At 50.9% G+C, this 14,675-nt stretch overlaps 1 protein-coding gene across 1 annotated transcript; it reads right to left on the bottom strand.

The window, feature by feature from the left end:
- Positions 1-6,720: 6,720 nt before the first annotated feature.
- On the bottom strand, positions 6,721-8,092 carry LOC104584880. The gene is made up of 2 exons (XM_010240663.1): positions 6,873-8,092; positions 6,721-6,775 (listed from the first exon to the last, which is right to left on the bottom strand). The coding sequence occupies exons 1-2, from the start codon at positions 8,090-8,092 to the stop codon at positions 6,721-6,723; spliced, it is 1,275 nt and encodes a 424-aa protein (XP_010238965.1).
- Positions 8,093-14,675: the final 6,583 nt, after the last annotated feature.

Genomic DNA, 14,675 nt, shown 5'->3' with positions numbered 1-14,675 from the left:
AAAAAGGTGTGGATCACTAAATTTGGCCAAACAGATTTAAAGTTGTGATCATTTGAAGTTACAGGGGCCTATCTGCAAAAATGCCTTTAATTAATCCGGGGAAATAAAATTACATTTTTATTTTATAACTCGGGTGCCACGTGGCGCATTCCTATTCGTTGGTACCGGTTCGGTTTAAATGAATTAGGACGATCTAATCTACACCGTTGGAGACGGATGGACGGACGAGATCGATCGGGGGAAGCTCACCGGCGGGTTAGGGTTCCGGCGACGGAAACCGGCGGTGGCGCGGCGCGGGCGGGGCGGCGCGGGGGTGCTCCGGCGTCGGGGCGTGACGGGGAAATGGCGGGCGATGACGGCGCGGCAAGGCGGAGACGGGGCCGCGGTCGGCGTGGGCTCGGGCGGCGCGGGTCGGCGCCTAGGACGGGACGAGCGGGCGGCGCGGTCGGCGGACGGCGGCGCGGGCACGGGCGCGGCGGCGCGGGGACGCTCCGGCGACGTGGGCGCGACGGGGAAGACACGGGGAGGCGCGGCGCGGCCCGGCGGAGACGGGGCGCGGTCGGGGACGGCGGGGTCGGCGCCGAGGACGAAGATGGGCGGCGGCGCGGGCACGGCTCCGGCGAGAAATCGGGGCAACCCGGCGGCGCGATTGGATGGGGAAACAAGGGGGAAAGAGAGAGGAGGTCGCGGGGGTTATAAAGGAGTGATCGGGCATGAAAATGGAAGGCCGGAGGAGGAGATTGCGGCGGCGGGCGCGCGGGGACGGCGACCGGAATTCGCGCGCGTGACCGGCGGCGCTTTCCTTCGGGGAAGACGCAGCTGACAGGTGGACCCCACGTGTCAGCGACTGCAGGCGCGCGCGCGCGGACCGGGCGGTCTGGGCCGGTCGGGCGCGGTCGGACTGGGCCGGTTCGGCCCATTTTGGCCGGGCCGGTCCGGTTTACCCTTTTTTTTTTCTTAGGCCTTTTCTTTTTCTGTTTTTCTCATTTCTTTGATATCTTTTGTGTTTGAACTCCAAATTGGTCCAAATAAATTCCAGAAAATTTGTAAAATCATGTTCTACCATGATACAACTTTTGGAAGTAGTTTCTCTTCAAAATAAAATATATAAAAATACATTTTCCCTATAAATGACTTTAGGGCTATATATCTGTTTGAATAAAATACCTTTTCAACTCCAATTAGTTAACCAAAAATTATGGGATAGCTTATATATGCATTAAACCCTTCTTATACATCAACCCTATTGGTTTGAAAATCCAAAGGTTACAGGGATGTAAACAAAATCTCTTAAAGCCTTTTGTGATTCAAAATTTGAATTCAAACATGCAATTGTGGCATGATGCTCATGGATGCAATGCACATGTAAATGTTTGAAATTTTGGGATGTTACATCAAGTGAGAAAATTGAAGTCTTGGAACCATGAGCTGACAACTGAAGAGGATGCAGAGGCTACTGTTTTGCTGAAGCAAGTGGTCGAGCTTCAATAGACTCCCGAGAAGGAGGTGAGTGGTTTGCAGCTCATCGCTCTTTTCATGAAGAGGCGGATTAGCCGATTCAGGCTTGAGTCCACTCCATGTGGGAGTACTCAGGGCCGTCAGACTCCACTCGAGTCTGTGAGCAGGAGCTGTCGGACGAGGACCTTCTGACCCGAGTAAGGGTGGTCACTCAAAAAGAGATCACCTTGGAAGATCTGGAGTCGCCTCTGCCACCTTACGGACCCGATCGATCGCGTGAAGAGGTGATTTTTACTTGCTCACTCACCATTTACTTACTCTGCAACTTCCAAGTTAGTCTTTACTGAAAAGTGTTGTTGCAGGGCCATCAAGAGCTTGTGAGCCAGCCTCCATTGGACGAAGGGGTGCCAGTCGACGACGACGAACCGGTCGACTGCTCCAACTCCGACGCCCTTTACGAGGATGACGTGGATGAGGACGAAGATGACCATTAATCACGCAAGCATGGTCGGTCGAGTGAGGTGGAGCAGTCGACCGTAGACTCTTATCAGCACGAGGTGCCTGAGGAGACAATTCCGTCAAGTGCCACAGCCGCCTCCGACGAACCGAGGCCCCGGTCGCCGTCTCCGTCGGCTCCCCTGACCAAGAAGGCCAAGGTCAATGCCAAGCCGAAGGGACGTCTTCGCATATTCGATATGTCATCGAGTGGCTCCTCCAGGTACGTTTCGTTTAAAAAACCAGTTCCTTTGTCGGTTGGGAGCTCTTCTTTCCGAGTTAAAGAGTAGCCGAATCCACAGTGATGTTGATGCCGGGGCCAAGAATTCTCGTGCCGTTTCTCCAGCCTGGAGTCCTCAAAAACTGAGTGCTTCTTTGGCTCGGTGCGAGGTGCGAGATTCTTCGCTGGCGAGGAACTCGCCTGCAAGGCTTCCCGAGACGGCTCCGACTCCAACTATTGGGCAACCGTCGACTTCGGCGTCTCAGCTTTGTATTGGGGCTTTTGCTTTGAAAAACCATGTGAGTGTTCTCCCCATGGGAGTGCTGAGTGAAAAATTATTTTGTGCTAATGGCTTTCACTCATGCTTCTGTCAATTGCAGCCTTTCGTTGAAAAGTTTGTGGATCTTGGCGACCGCTACCTGATACTGGAGGAAGAGAACCAGCAGCTACGCCTGGAGCTGAACCAAGCGAAAGAGGCCGCTGCTCACGCCAATGGTATGAGCTTTAACTATATTTAATCCCTGTCCATACTGTCTGCACGGACTTGGTGCCTGTTAACCTTGCTTGTATTTGCAGGCTTGACTGAACAAGCCAACCGACTACGCGACGTGGCGGTTGGTAATAGTCAAGAATGGCGGTCGAAGTACGAGCAACTGGTTGCTCGTTCCGCCAAGGAGTTGGCGGCTGCGCGTGCCGAGGTGGACGCGGCTGTCAAGCAGGCCAAGCTGGAGGCGCAGGAGAGCTTTGCACTCGAGAGGAAGGAGATTGCCTCTCGAGATAAGGAGTTGAAGATGCAACTTTCGGCTGCCGTCGACGCGCTCAACGGTGAATTTAATCATAAATGAAGATATTTCCTTTCCCCTTTGATTTCTTCGACTGATGTGATTTTGGCACAGATTCCCTCGGCTCATTGTCCTCTCTTCGTGGCAAACACAAAGTCACTAAATGGAGTGGCGTGGTGGGCTTCGTTGGGGAGTTGTGCAATCATGCGGGTGACATGCTCGCGAAGGTGAATTCCTTGCCGAGGACATTATTTGCGAGCATGTATCCAGACGTCGAGGCGCAGAGCTCACTCGACGGCTTGCTGAGCTTCTTCGACAGAGAAGATGCGCTCGAAGACTTCACTCGGGCGCAGATGCAGGCGGGTGCTGAGGCTGCCTTCATCCTCTCGCTTGCGCATGGACTCGACCAGGCGCTACTGCAGATGGTCGTTGATGGTGCTCCAATGACTCCGGACGGGCAAGTCGTCGAGTTGAAGCGCTTTGTCAAGCGGGGACGCAAGCTGGCGAAAAAGTTCACCGCCGTCATCGAGCAACTGAACGCGGCGACTGTTCGGACCACGCAAGAGGCTACGGATGAGGTGGGAGCTGGTCCTTCGTCGTGAAGTTCATCCTTGTCTTACTGTAATAGTTCGTAGTAGTGACTCCGCCATGATTTTGTTTAAGATGAACCCGTACTATGGTGCCTGAAATTTCTTCTTTTGATGCAGTATGAATGTCTCTTGGCTGTCTTTTGAAGATATATTTTCTTTTCTGTCTTGTTTGGCGCTGTAGAGCGATGATGATGAAACTCACGAAACACCGCATGTCGAGGCCGTTCCCGCGCAGCCGCAGCCAATGCCTGCTACTGTGGCGACTCCGGCGCCTTCCCCTGCCTCTCTTCTGGACCCGACGATCATGAGGGACCGACTGAAGGGTCTGGAGCAAAAACTTCGGGTGGTCACGAGGGAGGTGGCTGTGCAACGGACGAAGCCAAAGCCGCCACTGACCGCGAGGAATTTCTGATGAGGGAGTTGTCGACGATGTGCGAGAAACTGGCGGATAACTGAATTTCTTTCCTTCGACTATTCTGACAAATTGCCTGTACTGATTTTGATGCTTCAGGCCTTCAACTTGACCCCCAATCGGAGGCTGAGAGGGTGAACTCCCGACTGAGCAGGCTGAACACGTCGAACATATCATCCTTTTGGTATGACAGAGACAGGGGCCGAGCCTTGGCATTGATGCAAGAACGTGTTGACCAGATAGGGGGTTTTGCCGACTCTTGCCGATCGACATTGGAGCATGTATACCAAGCCCTGTTTCCTCTGCGTCGACCACCTGCTGGATTTTGCTCGGAGGTTGATGATCAGGGGCGCTCAGCACGCTTTGGCGTTTTCCCTGGTGAAGCATCCCAGTTTGGATCTTGATCATATCCACGAGCTGCCTATGATACCCGGGGAGACGATTGATATTTGACCCCAGATGGATCGAACTCTGCAACCGGCTCGATGGATCATCTTCCTTCGTGAAGAGGCGGAGCAAGCGCAGCTTGAGGCATACCGGGTCGCAAGTCAAGTCGCACCGTAGGCACCTAGGGGAAAAGATATCGGGTGCGTGATCAGCGCTCTCGATGGGAGTAGCCCCCGAGTGCGTGTCCAACTGCTTGTAGTTGGGGACGGACTCGAAAGAAAAAAAAATCAACTTGTATGTGGCCACTGTAATGGACCTGTTATATAAATCGATGTTCAAATGCTGTGCATCTTGCCCATATTCGCTGCGTGGGTTACCGTCGAGTACGCGGAGAGCATCCCTGATGGCAATAGCCCCCGAGTGCGTGGCCAACTGCGTAGAGTTAGAAAAAGAACTCGAACGGATCTTGAGTTTGGAAGATTTCGTCGGGTGCGCGGACAGCGCTCCCGATGGGAGTAGCCCTCGAGTGCGTGGCTAAATGTGTGGAGTTAGGCACGGACTCGAACAGATCTTGTATTAGTAAAATTTCGTCGGGTGCGCGATCAGCGCTCCCGATGGCAGTAGCCCCCGAGTCCATGGTCGACTATTTATAGTCGGGTTTGGACTCATTGATTGGCATATCCCACGAGATCAGCTGCTTCATTGCTTTCTCTGAGATGAGTCGCTCTGATGAGATCGTGTATCTTCGCGATCGTGTGAGGGACGCTGAATGTCAGCTCTTGGTGCTTCACGGGGAGGTTGCTGTGTGGAAGTCGAAGGCTCGTGCCGCTGCCACCCGAGAAGAATTTCTCTTGGGGGAGCTTGTTTCGATAAGTTCTGATCTGCGCTGTAAGCATTGTCCGTGGCGACTGCACATTCTGTATTGCCTTCCATCTTGAACAAACTGTCTTGTGTTTGCAGAAATTATCCCCGAGTCCCACGAGGAGGCTGAGCGCGTTCGTCATCGCCTGAACACGCTTCAACGGGCAGGGCCGACGGTTCCTTCCTTCTGGTTTGATTCCGATAGGGGGTATGTATTGGCGCTTCTGCAGGATCGAGCTGCCCGAGCCAAGGCTTGCTTGAGCTCGTGCCGCCAGATTATGACTGACATTCACCGAGCGCTGTTCCCGAATATGCCGGTTCTTGACGGTCTTCGGGGTTTGGTTAGTTTGTTCACGGATTCGGCTGTCATCAAGGGTTATATACATGAGCAGCTTGTAACCGGCGCCACCGTTGGCCTGGCTTTTGTTAGGCTTCGATATCCCGGCCTCGATCTGGGGGGACTGCATGTGGTGCCGTTTTTTGAAGATGGCGAGATTAACATGGAGTATTACTATGACGCCGTCGAGTGGGATGCTCGAGAACTGGTCAACCTTGTCGAGATGATATAGACTTCCACTGTGTTGCTGAGTTTTAGCACTTGTTTTTTTTTTGGGAAAACAGCCCCCGAGTCTTTTCTTGTCATTAGGTGTCGAACAGCTTGTGTTTCCTCTTCTTTTGTCGTCTCCTGCAACCAAAACTTTGTTAGTTAAAATATTTTGAATACGTACCTTTATCCACTGATCTCGTTTGCCGATGTTGAATATCTTGTGTCGTGACGAAGTGTGACAGACTTGCGCTTGAGTGCCGGCCATTGATGAGGGTGTCGAGCCGATGGTTTGGAGTCCTCGTCTGGATGAGGGTAATCATGATTTCTACGATGCGTGTTTTCACGGGTGTTTCGCGCAGCCCCCGAGTCCTGATTGACTATCAGGTGAGTGCCACCCGAGTTTTAACTGCGACGCTGGAGTTGTCGCACCCGAGCGATATTATATAGATACATCCCTAGGGTCTTTGAAGAGATGGAGGTGTTTAATGTAGTAATTCAGCTCATGTACGTGGGAAAACTAATCTTTATTCAATGGCGTACTGACGAAAATAATATGACTGAATAGAAACTGAAGACGATAAAAAGATAAACTGAATCTATTTGTAGAAAAAACTAAGCGTAGAAGCGCCGTAGCTGTGCGGCGTTCCACGGCATGCCGAAGTCAATGCTGGTGGCTGGATCATTCAGGATGTAGGCACTGCCTGGGATTACTTTGGATATGATGTAGGGTCCTTCCCAAGGTGATGCCAATTTGTGATGACCTTTCTGTTTCAGCCGAAGGACTAGGTCGCCTTCAACGAATGAACGACGGCGTACTCGACGGTCGTGATAATTGCGGAGACTCTGTTGGTAGACTGCTGACCGAGCAAGGGAGATGTCGCGTGCCTCATCTGCTGCGTCGAGTGCATCTTCCATACCTTATGTGCAATCTGGTCCAACGTATGTTGCGACCCAAGGTGCGTTATACCTTACTTCGGATGGCAGTACTGCTTCTGCTCCATACACCATGAAGAAATGGGTGAACTGCGTTGAAGAGTTGGGTGTAGTCCTCAGGCTGCAGAGTACCGAAAGGAGTTCTTCGACCCATGCGCCAGCTGCTCTCTGCAAGGGTGTCATTAACCTTTCCCGCATGCCTTCGGTGTGTAGACCGTTGGCCTTTTCGACTTGGCCATTTGTCTGCGGGTGCACGACTGCAGCATAGTTGATTCGGATCCCCATCTGCTCGCAGAAGTCTTGAAAGTCGGCTGCTTTGAAGTTGCTTCCATTGTCTGTGATGATACTGTGAGGAACGCCAAAATGGAAAACGATAGACCTGAAGAATTGAATAGCCGTTGCGGATGTGGCACTTCCAATTGGCATGGCTTCGATCCACTTTGAAAATTTGTCAATCGCGACTAGCAGAAAGCGGTGTCCTCCATGACGCGACTTCCTCAGCGGGCCTACCATATCGAGTCCCCATTGCGCAAAAGGCCAAACGATGGGAATTGTCTTGAGTTCGGATGCTGGGGCATGCGGCTTCGTGGCGAACATCTCACATGCCTCGCATTTGTTGACGATAGCCTGGGCATCGAGTAGGGCCGTGGGCCAGTAGAATCCAGCTCTGAAGGCTTTGGCGGTGATTGTCTTGCTTCCGACATAATGCCCGCACGTGCCCTGATGGATATCTAGGAGGATATCATGTCCTTCTTCTGGTGAGATACATCTCTGAAAAATACCGGAGACGTTGTGCTTGTACAACTCGTTGTTGATTACTGTGAAAGCTTTCGATCGCCGCATAATCCTTCTAGCTTCGGTTGTATCCTCTAGCAACTCCTGCCGGAGCATGTATACGAGTAAAGGTTTGATCCATGTTGGTTCAATTGCCAGGACTTCGACTACGCCGGCTGCTGCTTGCTCATTTGCGGGGTTGTCAGGTGAAATTGCTGAATCGGCTGTGGGATCTGAGTTGGGCGACTTTTTGACTGAAATTGTCGCGCTCTTATCTTTAATGCTTCGCTGATGGATGGTCTCCAGAAAAACGCCAGGCGTAACTGCTGCCCGTGTGGAACCCAGGTTGGCCAGATGATTAGCCTCTTCATTACTGGCTCGGCTGACATGCACGAGCTCACAACCATCAAAATTACCCTCCAATGTGTTGTACATATCACGGTAGGCGATCATGGTGTCTGATATTGCGTCACAGGTCTTCATTGTTTGCTTCACAACCAAGTTGGAGTCACCATAGATCATTAGGCGAGTGGCGCCGCACGCTTTTGCCATCCGCATGCCATGCAACAGAGCTTCGTACTCGACTTCATTCTTGGAGGCATTGCGGAAGTGCATCTGAAAAACATCGCGCATCCTGTCTCCTTTTGGTGAGATCAATATTTCTCCTGCCCCCGGCACCTTCTGCTCGTATGGATCCATCAAAATGCATGGTCCAGGCACTCGACAAAGCGGGTGGGCTTGGAGTCTGCATCTCGGTCCACTCGGCGATGAAATCTGGTAGCACCTGCGACTTAATTGCTTTCCAGCGCTCGCATGTGATATTCCTAGGCGAAAGCTCGATTCCCCATTGGGCGACCCGTCCTGTTGCCTCTGGGTTATTGAGAATGTTGGCGAGTGGAGCTTCACTTACTATGACGATCGGGTGTTGCTGAAAATAATGTTCCAGCTTCCGAGCCGTCATGAATACTCCGTATGCCAGCTTCTGATGATGTGGATAACGCTACTTCGTGAGAGACAATACTTCACTCACATAGTATATTGGCCTCTGGACTGGCTGCGCTTTCCCTTCTTCTGCTCTTTCTACTACCAAGGCCGTGCTGACCACTTGATTTGTGGCGGCGAGGTATAGCAAGAGAGGCTCATTCTCGAGTGGGGCTACAAGGACCGGTGGAGTTGATAGCATGGGTTTTAGATCGGCGAATGCACTGCTGGCTTCGAGTGTCCACGTGAATTTGTCCCCCTTCTTGAGTAGCTGGTAGAATGGTAAAGCTTTTTCTCCCAATCTACTAATGAAATGGCTGAGGGCTGCCACTCGTCCTGTAAACTGCTGTACTGCATGGATGTTTGTTGGTTCCTTCATTGTTACTATTGCTCTGATCTTGTCTAAATTGGCTTCGATTCCCCTTGCAGAAAGAAAATAGCAAAGAAGCAAGCCCTGCAGGTACTCCGAAAACGCATTTCGTCGGGTTAAGCTTGATCCGATACTTATCAAGATTCTGGAATGTCTCTCGAATATCCTCTAATAGAGTATCTTCAGTCTTTGTCTTGATAACAATATCGTCGATGTAGACTTGAACATTTCTGCCAAGCTGCGCCCCAAGAAACGCCTGCATGCAGCGTTGATAAGTAGCGCCTGCATTTTTCAGTCCGAAAGGCATAGTTGTGTAGCAGAAAACTCCATAAGGTGTTATGAATGCTGTCTTGTCTTCGTCCTCCTTCTTCAATCGAATCTGATTGTATCCAGAATATGCATCAAGGAATGACAACTGGGCACATCCCGCAATCGAATCGATGATCTGGTCAATTCGAGGCAGTGCAAAATGGTCTTTCGGGCAATGCTTGTTCAACGAGGTGAAGTCGACGCACATGCGCAAAACTTTCGTGTTCTTCTTCGGGACAAGCACGGGGTTCGCCACCCAGGTAGCTTGTTTTATTTCTCGAATAAACTTTGCATCGAGCAAACGATTGACCTCCTCACCAGTGGCCTTCCGCTTTGGTTCGGCATCGGTTGCCTGATGGGTTTGGCATGCTCGTCCACATGCAAAGAGTGCTCGGCGAGTTCCCTGGGAATACCCGGCATATTGGATGGTACCCAAGCAAAAAAATTCCAATTCTCGTGCAGGAACTCGACGAGCGCGCTTTCCTATGCGGGAGGAAGGCTCGAGGACACCAGCACTGTTTTACTGGGATCCGTCGGGTGTACCTGATGCTTCGTCGTGTCGCTCTTCGTGCTGAACTCTATCTGCTGTGGCGCTTTCTTCGTCATGGGAAGTATGTCGTTGTCCGTCGTTGCCTTCAAAGAGGCGAGTTCTGTCTGCATGCCAAATGATTCGGCAAGTTTATGGAATTCTCTATCACAATTGTCCGATCTTGTAAAGCTTCCTCGGACGGTGATTATGCCGTAGGGTCCAGGCATTTTCATCATGAGATATGCATAGTGGGGGATGGCCATAAACCTGGCGAGTGCCGGCCGGCCCAGAAGCACATGGTATTGCGATTTCCAGTCAAGCACTTCAAAATCGATCCGTTCCTTGCGAAAGTTAGCGGGGTTGCCAAAGACGACGTTGAGGCTAACCCGGCCCAATGGCACTGCTGGTTTTCCCAGAACAATTCTGTGCAAAGATGTGTCTGTAGCTTGGAGAGTTGTTAAAGATCTGTTCATCGCCCTTAGTGTATCCGCAAATATGATATTAATGCCACTGCCTCCATCTATGAATACCTTGCTCATCTTATAGCCTCCCACCTGAGCTTCGAGGACTAGTGCTGATTGTCCTGGCCTCGGAATCTGAGGTGGTGATCTGCCCGCGAGAATGAAATGGCGACCTCAGACCAGTCGAGGTATTCTGGGGTGGCAGGTTGTGCGGCTACAGCCAGATGAACTTGCCGAGTGATAACTTTTTGATGTCGGTTGGATGGCCTTCCTTTCTGTATCATACAGATATTTCCTAGAGGCGCTGGATACGCGTCAGCTACGGCTGGTGTTTCTGATGGCCGTGACGCAGGCTTCATGTGTTGCACGGATCCAGCGAAATTTGGTGGCAATGCAGGGGGAGGTGGTGCATTGTGCGCGACCATCACAGCTCGAGTGGCGTGTGGCAGAGCCAAAGGATTGGGATTATTCCTCGTTGATTGCTGACCTGGCCCCCGAGGGTAATCCCTGCTTGCCGTTGAATTCTGAAACTGGCTGTATGTGTCCTGCAACTCGTGAAAACGGCGGCACTCGAATAGTGTGTGGCCGCACCTTATATTTCCATCAACATCCCTGGTACCATGGAAGGGGTAGGGAGATGACAACTGCTGCGTCAACGATAAAGCAGGTTGTCCATCTCGCCGCAACCTCCGAGGCTGCCACTGCTGATTCTTGCTGCTATCCCGGTAGTTGCCACGGTAGTTTCTATCCCGCTACCCTTCATGATTCCCTTCACCTCGTCCACTGCCGTTACGGTCAAACTCTGCCGCTACGAACTCAGGAGCGTTAGGCTCCCGCTGCTTTCGCTTCTTTCGTCGTTCGGTGTTAAGGCTGTGTCCTCTCTCGGCTTCTTCATCATCGGGTAGTGCATTGTGCTCATTTCGAATTGAATCTTCTCCATCTGCCCATTTATTTGCTATCTCCATCAGATCTGCCACTGTTTTTGGCCTGCTCCGTCCCAGTTCTTCCTTAAAAGTGACGCGTTTCAACCCACGTTTGAAGGCGTCGACTGCACTTTCGTCTGATATTTCTTCTGCTGCATTTTTTAGGGATGTCCATCGTGCATGCTCGGAGTTCCTCCAACAAAACTGGCCTTTTATATGTTGCCCGAAATGTGCGGGTGAAAACTTGATAGAGCTCGTCCCACGAGCCGATTTCGCCCTCTGGCAGACTAGCCAGCGATGTGCGAGCGTGCCCCTTGAGCTGCAACCGCAAGCATTGCATGGCTGTGTTCTTCGTTCCTCCCTTCAGTCGTACCATTGTGAGGTAATCTTCTAACCAAGCTCGCGGCTCCTAGGATCCGTCAAACTTGATTGCGCTTGACGAAACTGAAAAATTGTCGGGCATCTTCGAATTGCGAACGCGACGGCTAAAGCAGGCCGCGCCACAAGGTTCATCCTCTTCTTCTGTGATGCAGCCAGCACGGGCTCACCGTTCGCGATCGATTCTCTGCTGAGTAATGATATCATGAGCATCTCCTAGCGCAGGGGTGTTGCGGCGGCGATGAGGCTGTTCTTCTAGTCCTCGTCGTGGAGGAGTCGTGCGATTGTTTTGCCGTGGGGAACCGTCATCCCTATGTCACCGGGGCTCCATCTGGTTCGAGTTGGGGCCCATGAGGGCGTTCCCGATGAGGCCTAAGCCGGCCAAGACCTGCTTGTGAATTGCCGCCTTCGGGTCGTCATCCGGTACCATAGTGGACAGGAGATATGTATTTGCCACGACCACGGCTCCTTGTGGCGTCCGGGGAAGCAACTGTCCCTGGGTATTGACTGTCATCAATTCATCGTCCAGACTGCGTGTCATGCCGATGCGATCTCGCTCGAGAATATTGTTCAACTGAGATTGATAGCGCGGTGCTCTATATCTGGGGGTGCTCCGGGAGCAGGCACTGCGACTCTGCACTGAGAGCTGTCTGCGAGCACTCGAGGCGTCGGCGACCTCTCTCCGTCGCTGCAACTCTGCCTGCTCATCTCGCAGTCGAGCATGCGTAGTGTTTAGCGCATGATGATATGGCATCGTCTCGTTACGCGTGGCGTCTGCTGGTAAAGGGGTAGTGCTGTTAAGAGCGGCCCCGACCCGAACTTCCTCTTCCGGCGTGAGGATGATCGTTGGGCGATCATTGGTCGCGTCTCCTGCGCGCGCCTCGGCAAAGATGGTTCTGCTGGTGCGGTGTCCGTCTCCACTGCTCTCGCCTACTTCCGCCGCGAAGACTTGTGCTACGGTCATGCGAGGGATCGCGATTGCATCATTGGGGTTGATTGCTGCACTCGAACAGGTATTGACACTGAGTGGGATCTTCAGCGAACACCGAGTGATGTGAATCGCACTCGGTGCAAAAAAAATTGGCCAAAATTGGCCTCGTTTCACCCAACGTATGCATCGGGGGTGAAGGATCAGTCGGTGACTCCACCGGAGACTCGCAGATCTGCCTTGAGTGGTGACAGATCTGTGAAGCTGACAATTCCTTCGTGGCTGACTCGGAGGTTAAAGCCTCCGAACGACAGCTCCAGAGGACTGTAGAGGTCACGGAAAGCGGAGCGCAATGCCGGCGGGTGAGCTGAGAAGCTCAAGGACCCGAAGCGGATTAGCTCCTCCGTAGTTGATGCGTTGTGGATCGAGAACAACATGGTCGAGAAGATCGTATATCTGATGCACTTCTTCCCCACAGTCGGCGCCAATGACGAGGGGCTACCTCGGCAATACCCTGACTCAAGGGTTTTCGACTGAAGGAGAGCACGGGGTGCACCAGCGATCTCGTCAACTAACAAAGACTAGGGGAGTCGCAAGGTTTACCCAGGTTCAGGGCCCTCGGAAGGTAAAACCCCTACGTCCTGCTTCTAGTGTATTGTGTTGATCGAGATTACAGAGAAGCTATGATGCGCAGATGGATCTGGCGTGTGTGTAGAAGTTCCCCCTTCCCGACTCCCCCTCCTAGCCTTATATACTGGCGGCTAGGTCTCGAGCGTGATAATCTGAAAGGTTACAATCAAATCAGTTTATTCTGGTACAAAAAGATTACGCTCCTTGGCTTGAGCCGCACTTTGAGGGATTCGACCTGCATATACTTGATGGACCTTCGAGTGGACCCCCTGTTGGGCTGTATCGGGTATATGAAGGTTGAGAACTCGAAGGGTCATTCCCTCGTCAGATATTCAGCAGTCTGGATCTTGGTAAAATTAAAGAAAACCTTCAAAACTAGGTAGAGTTATGCCATTGCCTATATAGACGGCAGTGAAACTTCATCCGGCATGTTCAAAGTTTCACTTTTATTTAAATATGATCTATTTCGACTGTACTAAGTGAGTATGTATTTTACGATCATATACTCCCTCCGTCCAACAAAAGATGTCTCAAGTTTGTCAAAACTTGAATGTATCTAGACATGACTTAGTATATAGATGCATTCAAATTTAGTCAAAGTTGAAACATCCTTTGTTGGACGGAGAGAGTAGAATATTAATGTGATGGACTACTTTGAGTTTTCGCATCAAAATTTGTTTTATGCTCTAGAGTTCGCCCTATCTTAAATTTCTTCCGTCCTCCGTCCCTGGTGCTTATACTCTCGATCATTTTCTTATCTCGTTGTTAGGTTACACAGCTTGGGAAATATTCTGGTAGTGTGTCACCGTGGTAACTTGATAATGCAAGCACTAAAAGTGAGGACTCTTCTGTTTGGGCAGAAAGCTTGCGAAATGCCCTTGCGCTCACCATACACAATGGAAGGATGCCGCTGACAATTCCTTGACTCGTTTGGGAGGCCTATTTGGTTGAATTTGAAATCTGAATTCAACGATCATGTTTGTGTGCCACATGAAATTATAGAATGAGAGACAATTTAAAAAAATTGATGTCTTTTAGATAGAAATTGTGGTGATTTCAGAAATACTGTGCGAACTAAACAAGTTGGTTCCTAAAATCCAAAATGAATTTAAGTCCAAATGATGGGAGCCAAACTAGGTGTAAATATATTTGAAATCTTTACTTGTGTGCTTATGTCGAACAGGTGAGGTGGCACTGGCACATCCGTCCTCCAAACCCCTGACCGTTCGGACGAGTTGAAGAACTCAGACGGACACTCTGCTTGTGCCGACAGATGTGAAATGAAGTGCATAAATGGAAGCAAATACATCACTTGGGACACCTCTTTCCAGGAAAGTTAATGTACTTGTTCCATCCCGCGGTCATTTCACTCTCGTCATCGTTTCACTGCATACCACCAGTCGTAGGTAATCTCTCCGTCCCACGAGTGACTCAAATTTGTCTAAATACTCTCTCGTCCCACAAGTGACTCAAATTTGTCTAAATATGTGGATGTATCTATTCTTAAAAACGTCCAGATACGTGTAACAGGAAGTCACTTAATATGGAACGGAAGGAGTATATAAATGAAAGGAAGGAAGTCAATGACCAACAGTATTGACAAGTGCAAGGAAACACATCATCGAACGTATTCAGGAAACATTAACTTTGTGTAGTACCAGAAACTTGGAACTTCAACGCAATCACAATTCACAAAAGCACAGCCTC

This window comes from Brachypodium distachyon, chromosome 4, assembly GCF_000005505.3.
Source record: "Brachypodium distachyon strain Bd21 chromosome 4, Brachypodium_distachyon_v3.0, whole genome shotgun sequence".
NCBI classification, from domain to species: domain Eukaryota; kingdom Viridiplantae; phylum Streptophyta; class Magnoliopsida; order Poales; family Poaceae; genus Brachypodium; species Brachypodium distachyon.
Note: the sequence above shows the minus strand (reverse complement) of the source record. Positions and strands in the feature narration are given on the sequence as shown.

Coding starts and splice junctions, on each gene's coding strand:
- LOC104584880 (XM_010240663.1), bottom strand. CDS start 8,092: ATGCGCGATGTTTTTCAGATGCACTTCCGCAATGCCTCCAAGAATGAA. Junction 6,776..6,872: donor ACCGAAGGCATGCGGGAAAG/GTTAATGACACC, acceptor TCTTCAACGCAG/TTCACCCATTTCTTCATGGT.